General features: G+C 43.1%; 1 protein-coding gene across 2 annotated transcripts; it reads left to right on the top strand.

Moving 5' to 3' along the window:
• The first annotated feature begins 305 nt into the window (after positions 1–305).
• On the top strand, positions 306–19677 carry nyap2b (neuronal tyrosine-phosphorylated phosphoinositide-3-kinase adaptor 2b). 2 transcript variants are annotated; one of them, XM_018676725.2, is made up of 7 exons: positions 306–1245; positions 3621–3822; positions 7956–8272; positions 11479–12552; positions 15284–16570; positions 16684–16787; positions 17183–19677. In XM_018676725.2, the coding sequence occupies exons 2-7, from the start codon at positions 3644–3646 to the stop codon at positions 17483–17485; spliced, it is 3264 nt and encodes a 1087-aa protein (XP_018532241.1). In that variant the 5' UTR covers positions 306–1245; positions 3621–3643; the 3' UTR covers positions 17486–19677. The 2 variants fall into 2 exon arrangements, with proteins under 2 accessions (XP_018532241.1, XP_018532240.1); XM_018676724.2 differs by having other exon boundaries at positions 11476–12552.
• The last annotated feature ends 88 nt before the right edge of the window (positions 19678–19765 follow it).

Raw genomic sequence — 19765 nt, 5'->3', positions numbered from 1 at the left:
TCATGGTCTTGTTTACGAGCTGTAAGAGAGAGGGGAGGGAGGAGGGGTGTGTGTGTGTGTGTGTGTGTGTGTGTGTGTTGGGCGGGGGGGGGGACGCAGTGGTTGCTGGGGGAAGAGGAGGTTGTGTCTAATGAGGTCACACCCTGGCAACCCGCTGACTCCTCCCACTCACCCCTCCTCCCCCCATCTCTCCACTTGGCCCTCTCTGACTGTGCCCACCCACTTAACCCCCCCCACCCTCTGAGCTCTCCGTGGTGCTGAAAGCAGGGAAAGAAAAAAAAAAAAAAAACACGTTCGTGGCTCTAGTCACAGTGCAGCCGCGAAAGGGAAGGCAGACGAGACACATGAGACAAAAACATAAAATGACTAACTGGAGAGAGAGGCTGGGTGTACCAGTGAGGCGAGTTGAGAGAGGCACCCAGTGAGAGAAACAGCAGTCCACGACAAGGAAGAGAGGCAGAGAGAGAGAGAGAGAGGATGACGCTGTAGTGGAAGGTGGTACAGTAGGCAGTGGGCGTGTTCTTCTTGTTGTGATCTATAGTTGGGAAGCCCGGTGTCATCTGCTTAAGCACAGACAGACTATACCGACCTGTGTGGCTGAGTAGGACAGAGGGAGCTGGCAGGGAATGCCATATCTGGAAAACATACATCACTCTGCTCTACCTTGGTCTCAACCCTCAGGGCACTGTGAATCAGGATTCCTTTCACCTGTGCGACACTCTCAGACATTTTTCTGCAATTGGACATAGTAAAACAGAAGGAAGGACAATCTGGGAAAGAAGCATCAGAGAGACTGTGAGTGTGAGTGTATCTGATGTGAGAGTGTGTTAGTGTGTATTTGTGTCATGCTTGCGGTTGCGGGTGCGGTCTGTTGCTACGCTGCATCTTTCCTCCGTCTCTAGAATGTGCAGATGTGTGGAGCAGTGAAGCTGGCACCTGGCCTGGAGTTTGACAACATCTGGACTGGAGGGGTTGCATCTCCCTTTTCTGCCCAGGGGAGGGAGCACTGGGCTGGGCACCCAATGGCCCAGCTCCCCTCTAGCACCAGCCTTACCCTGGGTCACAGGGACTCCTTCTAACAAGCCAATCAGTTGGACCATACAATGGATGGAAGTCTATGTGGATTTAAGTGGAATAGTGCACTGGTGCTCCAGCATAGGTCAGAGTTCACTAGCGTGCACTGGACTCATCAGGGGAAGACAGAAGACACGTTGGTCCACAAACCAGCAGGGACACAGCCCCATTGTGAGTATGCATTATAACATTTGCTTATACACCACAATGACCCACAAACCCACAAAGAATTATGCCAGGGAAAGCTGATGCTATTACACAAAAGTATTTTTTCCGACACAAATCCACATAAATAAATAAAAAATCACAAAAGCAGAGCTACCAAGTGTTGCACCTGTGTGTACCCACATGTGTTGTCACCAGACTATTGGCCTTGCAATCTTTTTGACATTGTGTCTCTAGAATATCCATGCTGCCCTTCTCCTGTGACATGGTTGCCTGGAAACAGAAACAGTGTGCCACTTTCATTTACTTTTAACGCAAAGTGCACCTCTGTGTTCCAACTGTTGCAGCCCATGTCAATTGGGGCAAAGGAGGGAGAAGATGAGACAGAAGAACAAGAGGGAAAATGCGTCAAGTTAAGGGAAAGAGCAATGATGGGGAAGCTTTGTTGGAGGAAAAATTTTTTTGCTGAATTGACAGGTTTTATAGAGATGAGTGAATAATAATAGCATTTTATGTCAATGAGTTACCGGAGGACAATCCAATGTGAAAAGCTTGGTTGGTAAAAACAGTGTGATAAACAAGCTGATTCCAGTGCAGAGTGCGGCTGCAGGCTTACAGGGATTAGGCAGGCGAGCTTAATTCAGCTCAAACACTGTTTGAACTGTGCCTTCCCATTGCTGTACCCTTAACACATCCAACTGGTGCACCTCGTTTCTCCACAGAAACCAAAATTTATTTCCTTTGTACAGCTTCAGATCTCTGACTGTGGCTGTGCATCAGTGATAAGACCTGATAATCACGGGGAAAAAAAATCTCGACACCACTTGACACCAGGATTCTGTGCCCTAGTTTGAGCTCTTCCCTGAGATGGTGATTCTGTCTATTTACTCTTATCAGTCTTCTCCTCATGCTTGTAAAAAAAAAAAACCCTACCCTAAGAAGTACTGAGGATGCATCGTGGGGGAGTGGAACCGGCAGATAAACTCACTGACCTAGGCTCCATGCTGGACTTATTGATAGACAGACATGAGGTCGAGGGATGCTGAGGATGGCCAGACAATGCCGCTCTCTCTCTTGCCCTGCAATCTCCATCTGGCTGCCCTCCAAGCCCTCCCCTTGCTGCCCTCGCCTGCCTACACACACATACACACACAAACATACATACAGTTATTGCAAAGCCCCCTCCCCCTCCCTATGCACGCTCACACTCAGTGCTTCTCTCACACGTAAACAAGCATGAGTCTTAGGCTGATCTGAAAACACTGACCTACATAAAAGCATTCACTGTCTTCTCTTCCACCACTGGCCTATCCAAATGTTGCACATGATATTGCACATCGTATATACTGTGTTGCATGCAGTTGCACAGGTTTTCAAGCAAGTGCATACTATACATGCATGCACACTGAATAACATCATTAACGGCTTCATGCTGGGTTAGATCTTAAGTGGCTGCAAACAATGCAGTTTTAAACTGATTCCCACTTAGAAGAAGTCAATCAGATGTTTCAATGAAGAGGCCTTTCCTCACAGCAACATCCATGCTCTTTCTTATGACAGTGATGATGACTATAAAAGTCTTTTTACAGAATCAAAGGCAGCAAGGAACACTCAAAATCAAGAAGAGATTATTTTTAGATCTAAAACATAAAATGATGATGATATCTGTATATGCAAAACCATGCATCACAGTCTAGTAAGATTGCTTCATTTCATCTGTGTGGTTGGTCCCAGGAGTACTATATTTTTACATCTGAGCCCAACACATGCACTGCAGGAGATGAAAGGCCCTTTTCAGTTTTATTCAGACACTCTCACTTAAAGCCAGTAATTTCAGCCAGAAAATGTGCAAACACAACTGAGAAAATGAGCAGCTGCTACAGATCCACAGCCAGAGAGAAAACCGAAACACTGAAACTGAAGGTTATGAGTAATTGTAGCAAGATAGTGAGTCCCTTGACTGTTTGCATATTTAACATGCATATGAGTGTCTGTTTGTGCGCATGTATGTGTGTGCACTATGGAGAGAGATGTTGCAACCCTTCAGGGAAAATGCTTACTCTTGCACACAGGCATGACGCAAGTCTCACCATCAATGTGAACCCTCCATAGGCCATGAACTCCACAGCAACAGTCAGAAACTGTAAAAACAACAGGAGCATCACACAAACGCAATGTGTGACATTGCTGTAGCACTGATGCAATCTTGCTCCAATGGTTTTCCTCTCACCAAGGCTGACCTTGAAAAATGAAGGTTGAAAGAGTAATTACTGACACAACTCCATTCAGAAGATAGTCATATATGTTGCTATCATTAGTAGTATTTTATATCTCTTTAAGGCAAATAATTATGACTAATATTTCCTATATTTCCTCATCAGAATGCTGTGGGAACACTTGAAGAATGATGAGCTCCAAAGAGGAGGAAACTCTCCGTTTTTTCCAGTATGTTGAGGAGAATGGGCTGAGAGCTTATAACGGCCTGGTAGCTCAGAACTTGGACCATGCCAGAAATGAGAGAAATAGGGCATTCCTGCTGGAAAAAAACGACAAGAAGAGAAAACAGGAGGAAGCCATAAGGAGGTAAAAAGAAAACAAACAAATAAAGTGCTTCACAAAAGCAAAAACATCAGACTCCTTGACACAGGTTTTGGACAGAAATATACTATGGAAAACATATATTAATTGGTTGGTTGGTTTTGATAGGTAGGATAGTGGTGGACTTCTCAGAGATTTATGTAGATTCACAAGTCTCAGTACAGCACATCAATGGGATTATGCTCTGTAAATACAAGGATGTCAATGGGTTCAATTGAGGAAGAGGTTGTAAGGAATTGGGACAAGTGGCCAGAGGGTCCCTGCGGCAATGGCAGGTTGCCATATTTTGGAGTTTGCCAGTGTGGACTGGTGCACCCCATGATCCTTAGAGGATAATTAATTTTTCACTTTTAGACTTATTTGGGACTTGTCCTTGCATGGAGGTCATTGCTGCTCCATTTTTGAGATGGAATGCTTCTAGAATTAAAAAGGAGGAGGTGGGGTCTGCTGTGACAGAAAGTGTGTTAGGATGTGAGGGTGGGAATGAGACGTGTAGAGATTTATAGTTGTGCTATGGTGATTTAAGTAAATCTAAGCATCCTGTTTGTTGGAAGAAAATTTTACAGCTGTATAGAAAGTTGTGTCATTGTCTAGAAGAGTCACTGCAACCTGTTTTGTATGTTGTGATGAGCAAGCAGTTACGGCAGTGCCACTGTGCACAGCAACACCACTGTGTTGTATCCCAAAACTTGAGCGAATAAGAGGCATGCACTCATAACGTGACTAGCACATGGATACAGCGTGCTTGTGTTGTGGGGTAGAATAGCGAGCACTTAGTCACCCAGTCATTTGGGATGATAACCGGACACTGAAAAAGGGTTCAGAATATGTTGGCGCGATGTCGTGGACATCTGTGTTGCTGCGTTCCCTCCAAAAAATAGAGAGCAGAAACACTGTCAAATTTTTCTTCTTTTTACTTTTTTTAACACTAATTTGAGCTTTGTTTCACATAAAGCACAAAGTCTTCATTTAAAATTACAATCATACCATCTTTTTCATAGAAAAATTATATATGCCTAATGAGTAACATTACCATTTGCTGGGTTATTTATAAAGATAATATCAATCAAGTGCACGTATGTTATTTAAAACAGCAAATCACCTCTTAGAGAAATACTTGTTATCCACTTTGATGGTCAAACGAGTAATTGAATGATGCATCGGGCTTAACATCAGTTTGTAGCAGTGGAAAGGCTTATGGAAATGTAGTCCAATGTTGTCATGAAATTTAAAAACTGTTGGTGTTCATTTGTCAGTCTGATAGGGCACAAGGTATTTTAGCAGCTGTTGGGAGTTTTAGCTGTGCATCAGATGATTACACTGATGTGATTTTGGGGTCTGAGCATTTATGTATGACCAAATGTGGTTCATAACTGATTTATTCAGTAGCATTTTGAACCCTGTCACGTGCCTGTTTTTCTGCTGCCACTGTGATTGTCCATTTCTGTTATTGTGTATCGCTGGCATGATCGAAGATGACCCAGAGTTTAACTTTATACCCCAGACATCAGAAAGACAGCCAAGTTACAAACACACTCAGAAATCTATCCTTGACTCTTTTATAACTTGCCAGCAAATTTTCTTTCTATTGTTATTAGCAGTCTGATGAAGTTGTGTACAGTAACTCAATGAATGGGACAGGGCGATGCCTGAAGAAAAGTGGCATCTACTGTCCTGCTATCCTCCCACTGGCTCTCAGCTGTTGCCAAAGCTAAAATATTAATACACAGTCACTGGAGGAAGAATCTAAAAAAAATAACTGGATTTTTCATGAGGTCTATAAGTAGGTCAATGAGACGACCCATTTTTACAGTAACTGACTTAGAGTGAGACAAGAGTGTGAGGATACATGTGTGCATGCTAGCATTTGTGTAAGCAAGTAATGCATGCTTGTGTATATGTGCGTGCATGGACATGAACAACAGGAAAATAGAATATATTAGTGTGTGAGAGAGGGTAGGAAAGAACAAATGGCCTGTATGACTGTGTGAGGGAGAGAGAGCTTGTCAGAGCAAATATATTTAAGAGTGGGGGAAACGAAGAAAAAAAACCTGTTAGAGAGAGATTAAGTGTGAGCTCAGTTGCAGGAGATGTGTTCTGCCTGGTGACAGCTGGAACAGCCATAGGCCAATCAGATTGGTACGTTAGGTTTGAGTGAGGCGGGCCTTCCTGCCTGCTGCTATCTCACTCTGGGTTTCTTTTATTGTATTTCATCAGAAGTTATTCACACAGTTATACACACACATACACACACAGATGCCCACAAATGCACTTAAACATGCAAGTGTGTACATAAACACACACACGCCACACACACACACACACACACACACACACACACACTTAAATTTACTTATATTTACATATGCATGCAAATTCCAATCGGCTGCTTTCCTTTGTGTTTACCCTTTGTGCAGAAATGCACACATCCACAAATGAACAGTTTTTTCAAGCTCTGTTTTGCTAGTGTTTTGTTTGTTTCTGTGATTTTCTTTTTCTTTTCTTTTCTTTCATTTTTTTGTCACATGGTGTCAGTGAGAGAACCAGAGCTGCCCGACGACAAGTCAACTCCAACTGGTCCAAGAGCACCTGTGGTCTGTCCTTTAGCCAATCACTGGGCAAATATCCTATAAATAACCCAGTCACCACTACTCCAGTCACATCCACCCACCCACCCACACTCTCACATACACACAACTCATGTGTATGGGTGTGCATGCACACATTCACAGCAGATGCACACCCAAAACATATGAGAGGGATAGATTTTTTAATGCTGTGCTGTTGACACCTGTGGCTTTGTAGATGAAGATTTCTTTCTCTTTTCAAAGACATTTTAGCCTAAATACGGATGACTAATATTTTTATACTAAATATACCCACTAAGCATATTATTTAATGTTTTATTTTTTCCCCTAACTTTCCTTAAAATAAGAAACATTGGCAATGTGGCTCTACAGGTAGCTGCAGGCACTTTTCTCTTGGACCTCTGTCACCTGTAAACAAAATGGTAACGATGTGCACATGCCTAAGTATTATGATGTGCACGTGCACATTATTATTGTTGTGTGGCGGCAGCTGGTTTCGTGTCTGGTTTCTATGGTACCCTGTTGCTAGGCAAAGTTAAGCCCCTGACCAATGAACCCACCCCACCAAGGACCTTCTGTTCAGCAGCTGGCTGGGAGGGAGTCAGAGTCAGCAAAGTCCCACACCGAGGGGGTCACACACACACACACACACACACACACACACACACACATATACATACACATACATAAACACACTTGTGCACACCCTCAGACAAGATACATGCAAATTCATTCATTTGTTTTAACATTCACATCTCTGACATTAAGCTTAATTGTGTCTTTGATATGAGAATAAATAAATAAACAAACTACAGAGATCAAGCGCACATACATTCCAAATTCATCATGTCCTTTCTACAAACCATTTCCCTAAACACTGTCTGATCTTGAACTCATTTTATCTGTAGCGCACACACACACACACACACACACAAACACATATAGACCTCCTTTCCCCCATTACCACACTACACTCAGACATCATTAACGCTCCATTCAGGCCAATCACCCATTTATAGGGATTGATTGTGTACAGACTGGGGGACTTCCATGGTGTCAGTCTGTGTGTGATTGTGTGAGCAGCATCGGTCATATCCAGGGTTAAACTCAAATCAATGCCCTGGCCTTAAAGAGGCCCTGTTTGCAGTGGCACTAACATGTCTGTTATTGTTAACTTAGTGCTCTCATCATTTAAACCCCTTGCACAGGGGGAAATGTACATGAACATGCACATGTGCTTTACATAAATGGAGAATGCCATGATGGCTCTGTATTACAGGGTATGTGCTATTTCTGCTGTCTCCTGACAGGAAAAAAAATTCATGTAGGGATTTAATTTTTCTGTTGTCTTCATGGTTTTTTCTCTTCCTCTTCGTAATGTAAAGTAATAGTTTTAAGTACATTTTAAAATGTCTCGTTCTCATCAACTATTGTGCTTTTATCAGTCATATTTACATGAACAAATTTCAGCTTTTTGACCCTTTGCCCTTCCTCTGTACCCTCTCTCCCTCTCCTCCCTTTCTGTTTTAGGACGGGTGAAGACATAGCAACTGAAGGCAAGCACTTGCGTATGGGCTCTATTACCATGCCGGACCCCCAGGAACGCATGCCAATGCCCCACCCTCATGCCCTTGCCTGTGGGCAGGGCTTCTCCGTACGCTCCCAGTCCCTCCACTCTGTTGGTGGTGGGAATAGTGGGGGTGGAGGAGAGGAGGAAGTGGGAAGCCCAACCTCTAGGAAGCAGCCCCCGCCCAAGCCCAGGAGGGACCCGGCCACCAAGCTGAGCATGTCGTCTGAGGCAGTGGACCACAGTCCCATGTCCACCTGCCGCGGGGAGAGATGTGACGGTGAGTGGTGGTGGCACTTCACACCAGACTGCTGCGCTATATATAGCTGCTCTCTGCAGTGCCCTCCTCAACACTGTTTTCTTCTACAATGACATGACATCTAGCTATTCACTGCATACTTCAATTAAGTACCATAGTGGCATATTGATATAGAGTACAATGGGGTTAAACCATGGTTAGAGCATAAGGGATACACTAGGCAGCAATACAGGTGATAATCTGCAGTTCACTAAACTACATAAAAAGGAATGCTCAGAAATTTGTTATGCAATACAACCCTGTAGCACCAATGCACATATATTCCAGATGTATTAAATGCACAGGCTAGACCAATTTAGGATGCCAACATCTGTAGTAGTAGTAGTAGTATCTGTTGTAACTTTATTTAAGTTAGGTCTGTTTTCATTGCACTCTTTTACTTTATGTTACTGTCAGATAAACAAATCACAGGTTGTTCGCATATTTTCCCTTACTCCTCAGATAAATCACATAGTATAAGATTCAGAATCACCTAACTAACATCTAACTTAGTGAGAGTCTACAAACTATAATAGATAATAAAGACTGTAAATGCTGTCCCAGAGAGTATGCTTTGATATATTATATGGTAACTAGTTCTGTGTATTAATCTTCACCCCAGCAGATGGATTGGACAGTACTGTGCTGGCTATAGAACACAGTCAGTTGTCAAAGCTCTTCTCACAAAGAAGCTTGTTCAAAACTGACTTAGTTTTATATCTCTACAAGGCAAATTACCAATAAAAGCTAAACAATTTCTCTCCCAGTTAAAACTGGCATGGACAACATTTAAAGATGCATTGATCATGATCCAGAAGATGCACCCTGCAGCAATTTCAGTCACGTTTCTCAAGCAACACAACATGCCTGTTTGGCCATGGATAAAAAACAGGTCATTAATTATAGTTCATCAGTTCAGTGTAAGAAAAGCTTTGATGGATGGGACAATAATTAAAGGTAAGGTAAAGGAATGTTTCTCTTAACCAGCCACTGATATAATAACTGCTGTTGCAAATGCACAATGTACACTATTTTAACTTCCCAGCACTTGCTGAGTGTAAAGTAACAACACTGCAAAATTAAACTGATATTTATGTTATTATAAAAGTCCATGTGGCAGGTGGCTGTAAAAGCAGAGAGATTTAGAGGTTGCAGGAAGCTTTGACTCCATTTCAGTTTGGCTGCTTCGCTGCCAACGTGATGTTTAGGGAGTCGCCCAGCCTGGCTCAGATTGGTGGGGATCTCTCTATGTGCACACAGATCTTCCTGGGCACCACGGCAACCATCCCACAGAAACAAGACCCCCTGCAGCCCAGCCAATCACAGCATCACTGAACAGCTCGGGCCAATGGGGCTCCAGAGATGCTGAAGTCTGAGGCTGCGGAGCCAATCAGAACGAGAGTGTGGGGGTGTCCCTGGCTGAGGGGAGGGTTGCGTGCTCTGTAGCTGGCGCTGTAGCGGGAAGGGGAGGAGCTTGTCAAAGTAGAATTCATTCAGGAGGAGCGATTGACCTAGATTCGTTTTCCCCAGGAGGAGAGGGAGGGAGAGGGGGTTGCGGGTAAACACATCCGCTACAGGGGGAGGGGGAGAGGAGGGAGCAATAGAGAGAGGAGAGGAGAAGCGACAGGGAGTACGAGATGTTTTGGAGGGATGGATTCATCATCTGTGCTGAAACAGATCTCCAGATACACCATGCAAACCTGTTAGCGTAGCAATGTATTTTGCTATTGTGGAAAACAGGCACAGGTACACAATTGTATGCACATTATTGTATGCACATACACACATGCATAGCCACATGAACACAAACAAAGGAGAGAGAGAGACTACACAAGAGTGTGTCATAGTCCAATTAAAGTCATACCAGGAACACATCTGGATTAAACCAGATCTTCTATTAACACCCTATTAATTAGTGGTACTGAAAAAAGAATGTGGAAACAAAGGCATGTTTCATCCTCAGTTGAAATTCGCTTCACTGACATCAGCCTCAACCTGGATAAATGCATGGCATGCGAAATACCAGTGCAAAACAACATGAAATGCTCTGATTTGATTTTCGATCTTTCATTTTGTTTCACCTCCTGGATCATTTTCTTCACTTTGAATTCATTGCTTTTTCTCTAATTATTGCCTCCACCTAAATAAAAGACCCCAATCTATCCATATAAACCACTCTAATTTTCAGCAACATAGTCTTCAAAGCCACACATTCAGACACGACAGAAAACGAGGACGGCAAACACCTACACAGTTAGACTCCCATTTTCTGGAATGACTTAATAGGCTGTGAGACTGTGTGGTATAAAATGCGTATACGCTTGTCCTAATTTCTCTATCTGAATGTGTAGGGATGTGCAGTGTATGTGTACACACGCATGTGTGCACACAGTGATGGTGGTGAGTCATAAAGTTATGGGAAGTATGCGTGTGTCTGAGCCAGCTGGCATCTGAATTATTAAAGCTGTAAAATCTGCAGTTTGAAGATTTCAGACATGGTCCGGCTCTTAACTACACTTATCTCCCCTCTGCCCATCAGAGAAAGGGACACTCCTATCCAAAACATCTCGGCATCTGACCTAGAAACACACTGTGAGCAACTTGGTAGTATAGAGCACTGTCTACTGTGAGTAAACTAGCAGGACCGTACTGTACAGTAGTATCTAGTCAACGTGAACATTGTACCATAGCCTCACTGCACCACATCTAAAGCAATTCACACTGCAATGCTACGTCACCACTATCAGAAAGGAGCTCCACAGTGTGTGTGTGACCCAGATACTATACTCACATACTGCTCCACTGCCGTATATGTGACCTAGAAACATGCATATGCCTCAACTATTCCCACAAATCTGAGTCAAGATATTGCTCTCAGCTACACACGTTGACCTACATTTGACCCACAGAGCAGCAATAGGTTTTATATTAATGTAAATGAATCATTATAAATTATTAACAAAATACACTTTTGTTAAATGTAGTATTGCTTTGTGACAGCAGAAATGTCTCATGCCACCGCACAATGTCAGTCAGAATGACAATCTATTAATTAAACGTAATAGCCCACAAATGAATATACCAGAATTAATATACTGCATACGTGTCTGTTATCAGGTAGTGCTTGTGAAAGTGATTTTCTCCAGTGGATTTGTGTTAAGACTTTCCTTCTCTCTATCCTTCAGCAGCTCAAGGATGCAGTGAGGACTGCAGGAGGGTGCCACCACCCAAACCCAAGAGGAACCCCAACACACAACTGAGCGTCTCCTTTGATGAGTCCTACATCAAGAGTCACGGGGGCAGCGGGGTTTGCCCCTCCAAGCCCCTCCACCACGTCACCTCCCCCTGTGAACGCAACCCCTCGCCTCCGCAGAGTGACGAGAGCCCTACAGACGACTGTGAAGATGAACCTGTCTACATAGAGATGGGCGGGATCGATATTGGAGCACGAGAACCCCAGAAGAGTGAGGACGAGGAGCCAGGAGAGTCTGTGTACGAAGAGATGAAGTACCCAGTTTTGGATGATATGGAGTACCGCACTGACCCTGTGGGATGCCGCTCAGCATGCCCCACTCCAGCACCCTATGATCCAGAACCTCTCAGTCGCTGCTCCACTCCTCGAAACATTCCCCTCTGTGACATTCCTGCACCCTTTCCCAATTTACTCACCCATCGGCCGCCACTGTTGGTGTTCCCACCGGCACCAGCACAGTGCTCACCCAACTCAGACGAGTCTCCCCTCACCCCTTTAGACGTAACCAAATTGCCCATGCTGGAGAACCAATCCTACAGCAAATCCCCAACATCCTCCACTGAGCCATCCTCCTCTGCACACATCCGCAGGGAGCTCACTGCCACCCCAACCCTTACAGTCTCCGGGCGCTCCTCTGCACCTCCTCTACCCTGTACCCTCTACAAATCCTCCTCCTCATCCTCCTACCAGCGCAGCCACTCTGCCTGCCCATCACCAGTCAGCATGGGCCGCTGTCTCACCCCTCTGAGCCTCATGCGTACACCTCCCTTTGACGCTACGATGCCATTCCCTGGAGGTCTGCCACGGAGCGCCTCAGCCACCCCTCACGGCAAAGGCTCACCACCTCAAGACGGTGTGAGCCGACTCCATGGCTCTATGCAGAATGTGTCAACAGGGCGTTCGCGGACACCTACCAGCCCACTGGATGAACTAACCAACCTGTTCACCACAGGCAGGAACATGCTTAAGAAAAACTCCAGTGGCAGAAAGTCTAAAGAGCCTGGAGAGAGTGAGTTATTTCACGCATTTGTCTTATTATTTTGCTTTGTAGAAAAGCAAAGAGCACAGACATGTGTCCTCATGTTGATTCATTAATGTCTCGGATTGCTGAAGAGTGTAAACATCTTATAACTGCATTTCTTTGCAGATATGTCACCATCTATGTAAATATCTTCATTTAATTAGAGAGACTTAGTTACTTAGAGTGAACAAGAAAGCAACTCTACTACAAAGTAGGGGTCAGTGTCTAAATGCTTTGACAAAGAGGTGGTCTTCAGTTCCTTAGTCAGTGATAGAGAAATTTATCCCTGTTTTGGGTTAACAATTTTAAATCTGCTAAATTAGGAGACTGTGCAGAATGAATACATCATTTATACAGTACCGTGTATATGGTGCTCTCTAGAACCCTCCATCTATTTAATCTAGGCCCCTGCGAGCCAAGTCTGATACAGATCGTATGATTTAATCTGAGGGGATTTAGAGACTAAAGCGGACAGCAGGTCCCTCAAACCTACTCATGGCATTAGGCCATCAGGCAGCATTACTCTTAAATATGTAAACATCATGTTTAAATACAGATAGCCAAGCCACACTCAGAAGACTGCCAAAATCAATGTAACTGTGAGGGAAAACATTTTCTGCTCATAATGATATAAGGTGCACACATTGCTTAAAGGTTTAAACCTAAAAACAGTTCATAGCTTTGTTTACTTACACTCACATTTTCTTGGTGCCAGCACCATTACGAGTCACAACTTAACATTTGTTCTAATGCATAATGTAGCCATTATTTTGTGTTAAAATAGCCATGTTAAGCTTGAATATTTAGAAATCCAACATACTGATTGTAAACGAATGAAAAAAAATTACTGCAAGCATTAACCAAACTAAATAAGTAAGTGTTAAATGCATGACGGTAGTTCATGTGGAGGTATGTCATGCATTATAATTTGGGTCACAAATAAATTATTATAGAGTATGTAATGATGTAGTGAGGTTTGACATGAAATGTAACCCTATAGTTGACATATGAATCAGATGCCATGTCCTTCTCTTCAGAGGTGAGCTGCACAATCTGAAAGAATTTTAAAAACTGAACGTAAATTAAAAGCTCCAATTGAGATTTCTTCAAGTGCATTACATAAATCATAAAAGAACTACAAAGAGTCCACACATTCATCCTTACTCTACGCTCTTAGCAACTAGAACATAGCAACAGCGGAAGGAGGAGAAATCCCTGTTTCTTATTTGCTGATTCCCTCCCCATATGTAATGCAGCCAATCAGAGCTCAGAGCATGCCGGTATATGCCGGAGCAATGAGCTCCTGATGGGGATAGCTGTGGCTCTGAACTCAAATCTACACCTGATCAGAGGATTTCAGATTCTCTTTACTGTCCAATCAGCACATACTCCACTCATGATTAAGCCAATCAGGAAGCCAGGGCAGCTGTGCAGATGGGGATAGTGGAAGCTAAGGCAGTATATGATTTATTGCTATTTTGACTTCACTGATAAATACGTCTTTCAATCGGTGCACATTGTCTTAATTTTATCTGATGAATTACATTATGTGATTGTTAGAAAGTCAGGTGTTGCTTTCAGGTGCCAGGAATTCCCAGTGATGTCTCACTAATGAGCCCTTTAGCAGCATTTTGTTTTCTTGTCCCACATGGTTTTCATATGTTGTCTATACATCAAGAATTATTTAATTTTAATTTTCATCCTAACACTTGTGTCACATGGGGCTAAAGCACCGACAGGTTGTGCGTGTCGCTCTGTGACTGGTTATAAGCACACACGGTGTAATGAGCACACAAACCTAACACAATTACTGGAGATTCATTTTTCCTCTCCCTTTCTGAGGCATTAGAGGCAGCTAGCCTGACCCACTTACAAGCCGATTAATCGCCAGACTCACACACATGCATGCGCACACTATAAAAAAGCCATGTATGACACATGTGGGCATGACAGGGGATGCATGTGTATGGTACTGTATATAAAAGCATGTATAGAAACCATATAGAGACACATCCCTGCGTGGAAATCAATCATGCCCATGCTTATACATTTTTTTTTTACTTGCAGCAATGATCTATAATGTCTTTACTGATGCTTGAGTCATGTCATACATATGGCCCCCCTCCCTTGCTACACATACACTGGAATATTGTATGCTAAAGAAGAGCACACAATGTAATTGTGCATGAAGAAATCAGAAACAAATAGTTGTTAGTGGTAGGTAGTAGTTTAGAAATGGTTTAGTGTTTGTTTAGGTAATTATGATTATTTAATGTGTATATTTAGATTTTAAGGTGAAAGAGAAGTACAGTGACAAAATATATATGAACTAGAGATTTTACTTAAAGATCTGAAACACCTAGTGATAATGGGTATCATTGATGCCGTGTTTCACTATCATTAGTGCACAATTAAATTAACACAATTCAGATGCCTCTAAGCCCACATATTGACTAATTTAATTCCAGTGGTTCACTGCAGCTCCTTCAGTGAGTACGGAGTGACACCTAGAGGATATTTGATGGTAGTGCAGAAACAGTATTTGTTTTTCAAACTGCGATTATTTTTCTCATATTAGGAATAAATTAAATTATGTGATTTGCTAGTTATCAGCCAGTTATTTTCTTTAATGAATTACCAACAGAGCAGAGTAGGTTTGGATGTTAGAATCACTTAAGTGTTTGTGATCTGATTTTTTATTTGTCTTGTTCTTTTACAGCTGAGTCCAAAAGCAAGTCTCACAGTGAGTCCAAGCGTGAAAGCAAGGAACGCCATAGCCACAGTCACAGCAAGGAGTCCAAGCGAGACTCCAAGGAGCGCCACAGCAAAGAGTCTTCTCACCGGAGAGACAAAGACAGAGACAAAGACAAAGACAGGGGGAGCAGCAACGTGGAGCAACTGCCCCACAGACGCAACAGTAAAGACCGTACTTGTAGTGGTGTAGAAGCACCACCTGTTCGCAGGGATAGCAGGGACCAGGGTTGCAGCAGCATAGAGCCCATCTCTGTAAGACGGGACTCCAAAGACAGGGGCTGCAGCTCCTTAGAACCCATCTCTTTGATAAGAAGAGACTCCAAGGACAAAGGGCTCAGCAATGGTGACCTTATGCCAAGGAGAGACAGCAAAGATCGAAGTGGGGGACATGGGATGGAGTCACTGCTGAGACAGGATAGCAAGGACAGAGAGAGACTGCTAGATCAGCCACCTGAGCTTTTACCAAGACAGGACAGCAAGGAAAGGGCAAGAAACGGTGCAGACTCTAGAAATGAAAGCAGAGAGAGACTGCTAGATCAGCCACCTGAGCTCTTACCCCGACAGGATAGCAAAGAGAGAGCTAGGAATGGCATGGACTCAAAGCATGAAAGCAGAGACAGGCCACCTGAGCTTTTACCCCGACAGGAGAGCAAAGACAGAGCTAGAACTGGAGCAGAATATAGGCATGATAGCAAAGACCATCGTCCTGATTTGTTACCCCGACAGGATAGCAAAGAGAGAGCAAGGAGTGAAATGGAACATAGGCACGAAGGTAGAATAGACCAGCTGCCTGAGATCCTGCCCCGACAAGAAACTTCCAGGAGCAGCAAGGACAGAAGTGGCTACAGCTCTGAATCCAAGCATGAGGGGAAAGAGCGGAGCTGCCACAATGGAGGAGATCCTCCTCCTCCTCCTCTGCCCAGGCAGGACAGTAAAGATCTGAGCAGAACTGGCCTTGAGGTGAGACGGGACAGCAAAGACAGAAGTCTGAATGGCTCGGAGCAGCATTATTATGATGTGAAGAACACCAAGAGCCCCACTGCAATGGAGTATAGGTGCGACAGCAAAGAGAGAGGGTACAGATCAGATGGCACGCCCCGACGAGATAACAGAACAAATTACAACACAGACCAATCAAAAGCACAAGAGAGGAATGGCAGCACAATGTCAGGTCAGCATTCATCCACGACGACACCTACTCACCACGGGAGATCGTCTGGTAGCCCACCAATGACCACAGGAACGGGAAATGGTGAGGGTTAAGATCTCAAATTCACAATCCAATATTGATCATTAAAATGTAGTACATGTTACAAAATGAAGCATCCAGCTGAATAAAATACAATGTGTGATTTTGCTTTGTAGATCTGAAAGTAGCGCCAAAGTACGGCCGTTCACCTTCCATGCCTGCTAACCCTTCACCAATGGGAACTCCACAAAGGAGAGTGGCAGAGACACATCAAAATCAGGTATGCACATTTGTTTAGTTTTATTTATGCATAATTGTAGCCTGTAACAGGTCCTGAAAAACATACTTTGTATTTGAGGACCTACAGTACATGAACACACAATTTAGAACAGATCTCAAAAGACTTTTTTTTTTTAATTCTAACTAGTTTGAATGTCATGTCCTTATGTGCTACAGTCAGAAATTTTGTTCAAAATCTGATGACAGTTGGTGAGTTATTTGGTTACTGTCAATCAAATCTAATTAAAACCACAACCACACTGTTTTTAGTTTGATTGTTGGCTATTTCATGAATATTTAATGCTGTAAACAAATAAAGGACTTAAGATTTGAAAAAAAGTTTTCAGGGGGTTTAATTGTGCAACCTTCACTTAATGCATTGACTCTGTCCCTCAGATGCCCCAAATGCCATGGATATGCGGGGACACCACCATGCTAGAACAGATTGAGAGGAAACGCACCCTCTGCATGGAGATCCGCTCCAGGCAGCATCCACACCTGCAAAGATCTCTGGAGAGGCCTCCACCTCCTCCTGCTGCTGCACCAGACAGGAACGAGGACAGGCACCCGGAGCGGAATCAGTGCAAGCAAGAAAGTGCATCTGTCCTCCCGAGCTGGGGGAAAACCAGCGGGGCCAAAAAGATCCGTCCTCCCCCTTACCCCACACAGACAACCGTATTCTGGGACACAGCCATCTGACAGTAACGACACACTCACAACCTCCCTGCCACACAACCCCCAATTACCCACTCCCTCTCTCACCTGTGTTTGTGCTGATTCCTCCCTGCAACATCAGGGGTGTCAGGACAGCCAGTAAGAGCACCGAGGGGGGGGGGGTGATACATGCTGATGTCAAAGGACAATGGTGGTTACCATAGCAATATTTCTGCTCGTTCAGGTTGTCATGTTTTCTTATCATCACTGGTGATATTTGATATTTTTCTATTTCCTGTGACTGGATTCTTGTAATATAATTAGTAGAATAGATATTTGATGAATAGATATTTTCTAAATGAGATGAGGATTAAAAAGCATCTTAAATTATGTATAGTAGATGTAGATGCAATCTAATGTTTGTTTTTAAGTTATTTTTGTTTGGGTTATTTTACATTAGAAAGCATAATCTATCAATACTTGTACTGTAGTAGCATAATTTTCTTATGCCCAGCTCTTTTTTGTGCTCAAAAGCACTAAAGTGAATGGACTATTCAATTCTGTCTATATATACTTTACATTTTCACTGTTGTATTGTAAGTTGAGGAGTTAATGTCAACGTGCTTTAGATTCCAGCGCCCTCCATGCCTGGTCCAGTATGTTGTAGAATGTACAACAGTTGGTCCTAGAACAGAGACAGGAAACTTTGTGTGCTTCAGTTTGTATATTACAGTAAGAAGCTGTGTAGTCACTACGTAAAAAGCCTTTTGAAGCGGTTGAATCGTTTTATAGGTAAACCTGTTGGCTGGCATGTTGTAGATGACAGAGAAAGTGTGAAATGTTTCTGCTGTATTCTAAGATACACTATGAGGGTGGGATGGGGAGTTAGTAAATTAGAACATACATTATAAACAGTATAATTTCCAAAACCAGCCAAAGCCTGTAAAAGCGAGATAATGGGTGTGGTTGCACTTGGGACGTTTGGTTATTTGAAATGGGGTTGGTGGCAATAGCTGGCAAGTACCGGCGCCCTTACTTTGCCATGCACACTGGGAGCACCATGACACAGTGTAAATACTTGATGCCAACAACCAGCCCGTACAATCAACACCTGAGCTTTTAGAAACATTTCTTAATTTTACTGCAGATTATAATAGCCATATGCACTTGCTTAAGAAATAACTTTCAAGATTATGCTTATATATATATTTTTGAAAATGGTAGGAGTAGCGAGTTGTGCCATGTTAGTTTTAATTTGTTGGCTGGGAGGTAAAGCCTCAGGAGACTGGCTGTGTGCGACACATACAGTCATCTGTGATTGGTTGTCTCGGACAATATTCCCAATTCAATTGGCTGGCAACCATTTTAGAATAAAATTTGTTTGAAAAAGGACCTAACACATGGCAACAGCTCTACCCAGTCAAAAGGACAGGGGTTGCACAAGGGCCTACAAATATTTGAGGCTTTGTAAAAAACCAACAAACAAAAAAAAAAAAAAAACAAAACAAAAAAAAAAACTGCACTACCCATCATCTTCCATCACATTTAATCAGGCTGGTTACATACATGTCCTTCTCCCCCAGCTCTCTCCCTCCTACCTCAACCTCCTGCTTACATCATCTCAATTGGTTCTCTTTGCACATTAAAATGCAATGTCAACATTGCCAAAATAGTATGGGTTTGACAAATGAGCTCGCCCTCAGAGTGCAAGTGCAGTACCCCCTCTCTGGTGAGAATCAATGATACAGAGGTCCCTCTGTGTTGTACCTGTGTGTGTGTGTGTGTGTGTGTGTGTGTGTGTGTGTGTGTGTGTGTGTGTGCGCGCTCGTGTGAGGGAGAGAGCTGTGCATGTCTGTGTGTGTGTGTGTGTGCCAAGCTATACTGTATGCAAACAGCTGATCTTTAAAAATGATTGTTTTAAGACATTCACTTTGCCCTATCCATGTTGTTGGTGGGTGGAGGCTGGAAATGTAATAATGATGATGTACAATCTTTTTGTGTGTATAAACGTGCACTGTGAAAAGGTAGAGAGAGCACCGCACTGTCAGAGTCCTCTGTCCTATTGCACTGAGTGTTCTCTTGTTTTGCATAATAAAAAAAAAGAAAAGGAAAAAACATGTTTGAGGATAAAAGTACTGTATTCTGATTGTCACTTGGGTTCTGTTGAGAGAAATAAATAAATATGAACTTGAAACCCGCTATGAAAAAACTATTGTGTTTTTCATTTTTCTCCTATCTTGGGATTTTTGCAGGTAGGTTGTAGCATTTTCAACTGTCATAGCTGCTGAACTCTGTGTGACTCTGAATATTAAAACTTTTAAAACA

Source organism: Lates calcarifer, linkage group LG4, assembly GCF_001640805.2.
Source record: "Lates calcarifer isolate ASB-BC8 linkage group LG4, TLL_Latcal_v3, whole genome shotgun sequence".
In the NCBI taxonomy this organism is placed as follows: Eukaryota; Metazoa; Chordata; class Actinopteri; family Centropomidae; genus Lates; species Lates calcarifer.
The sequence above is the reverse complement of the archived record's forward strand: the minus strand, read 5'-3'. Positions and strand labels throughout refer to the sequence as shown.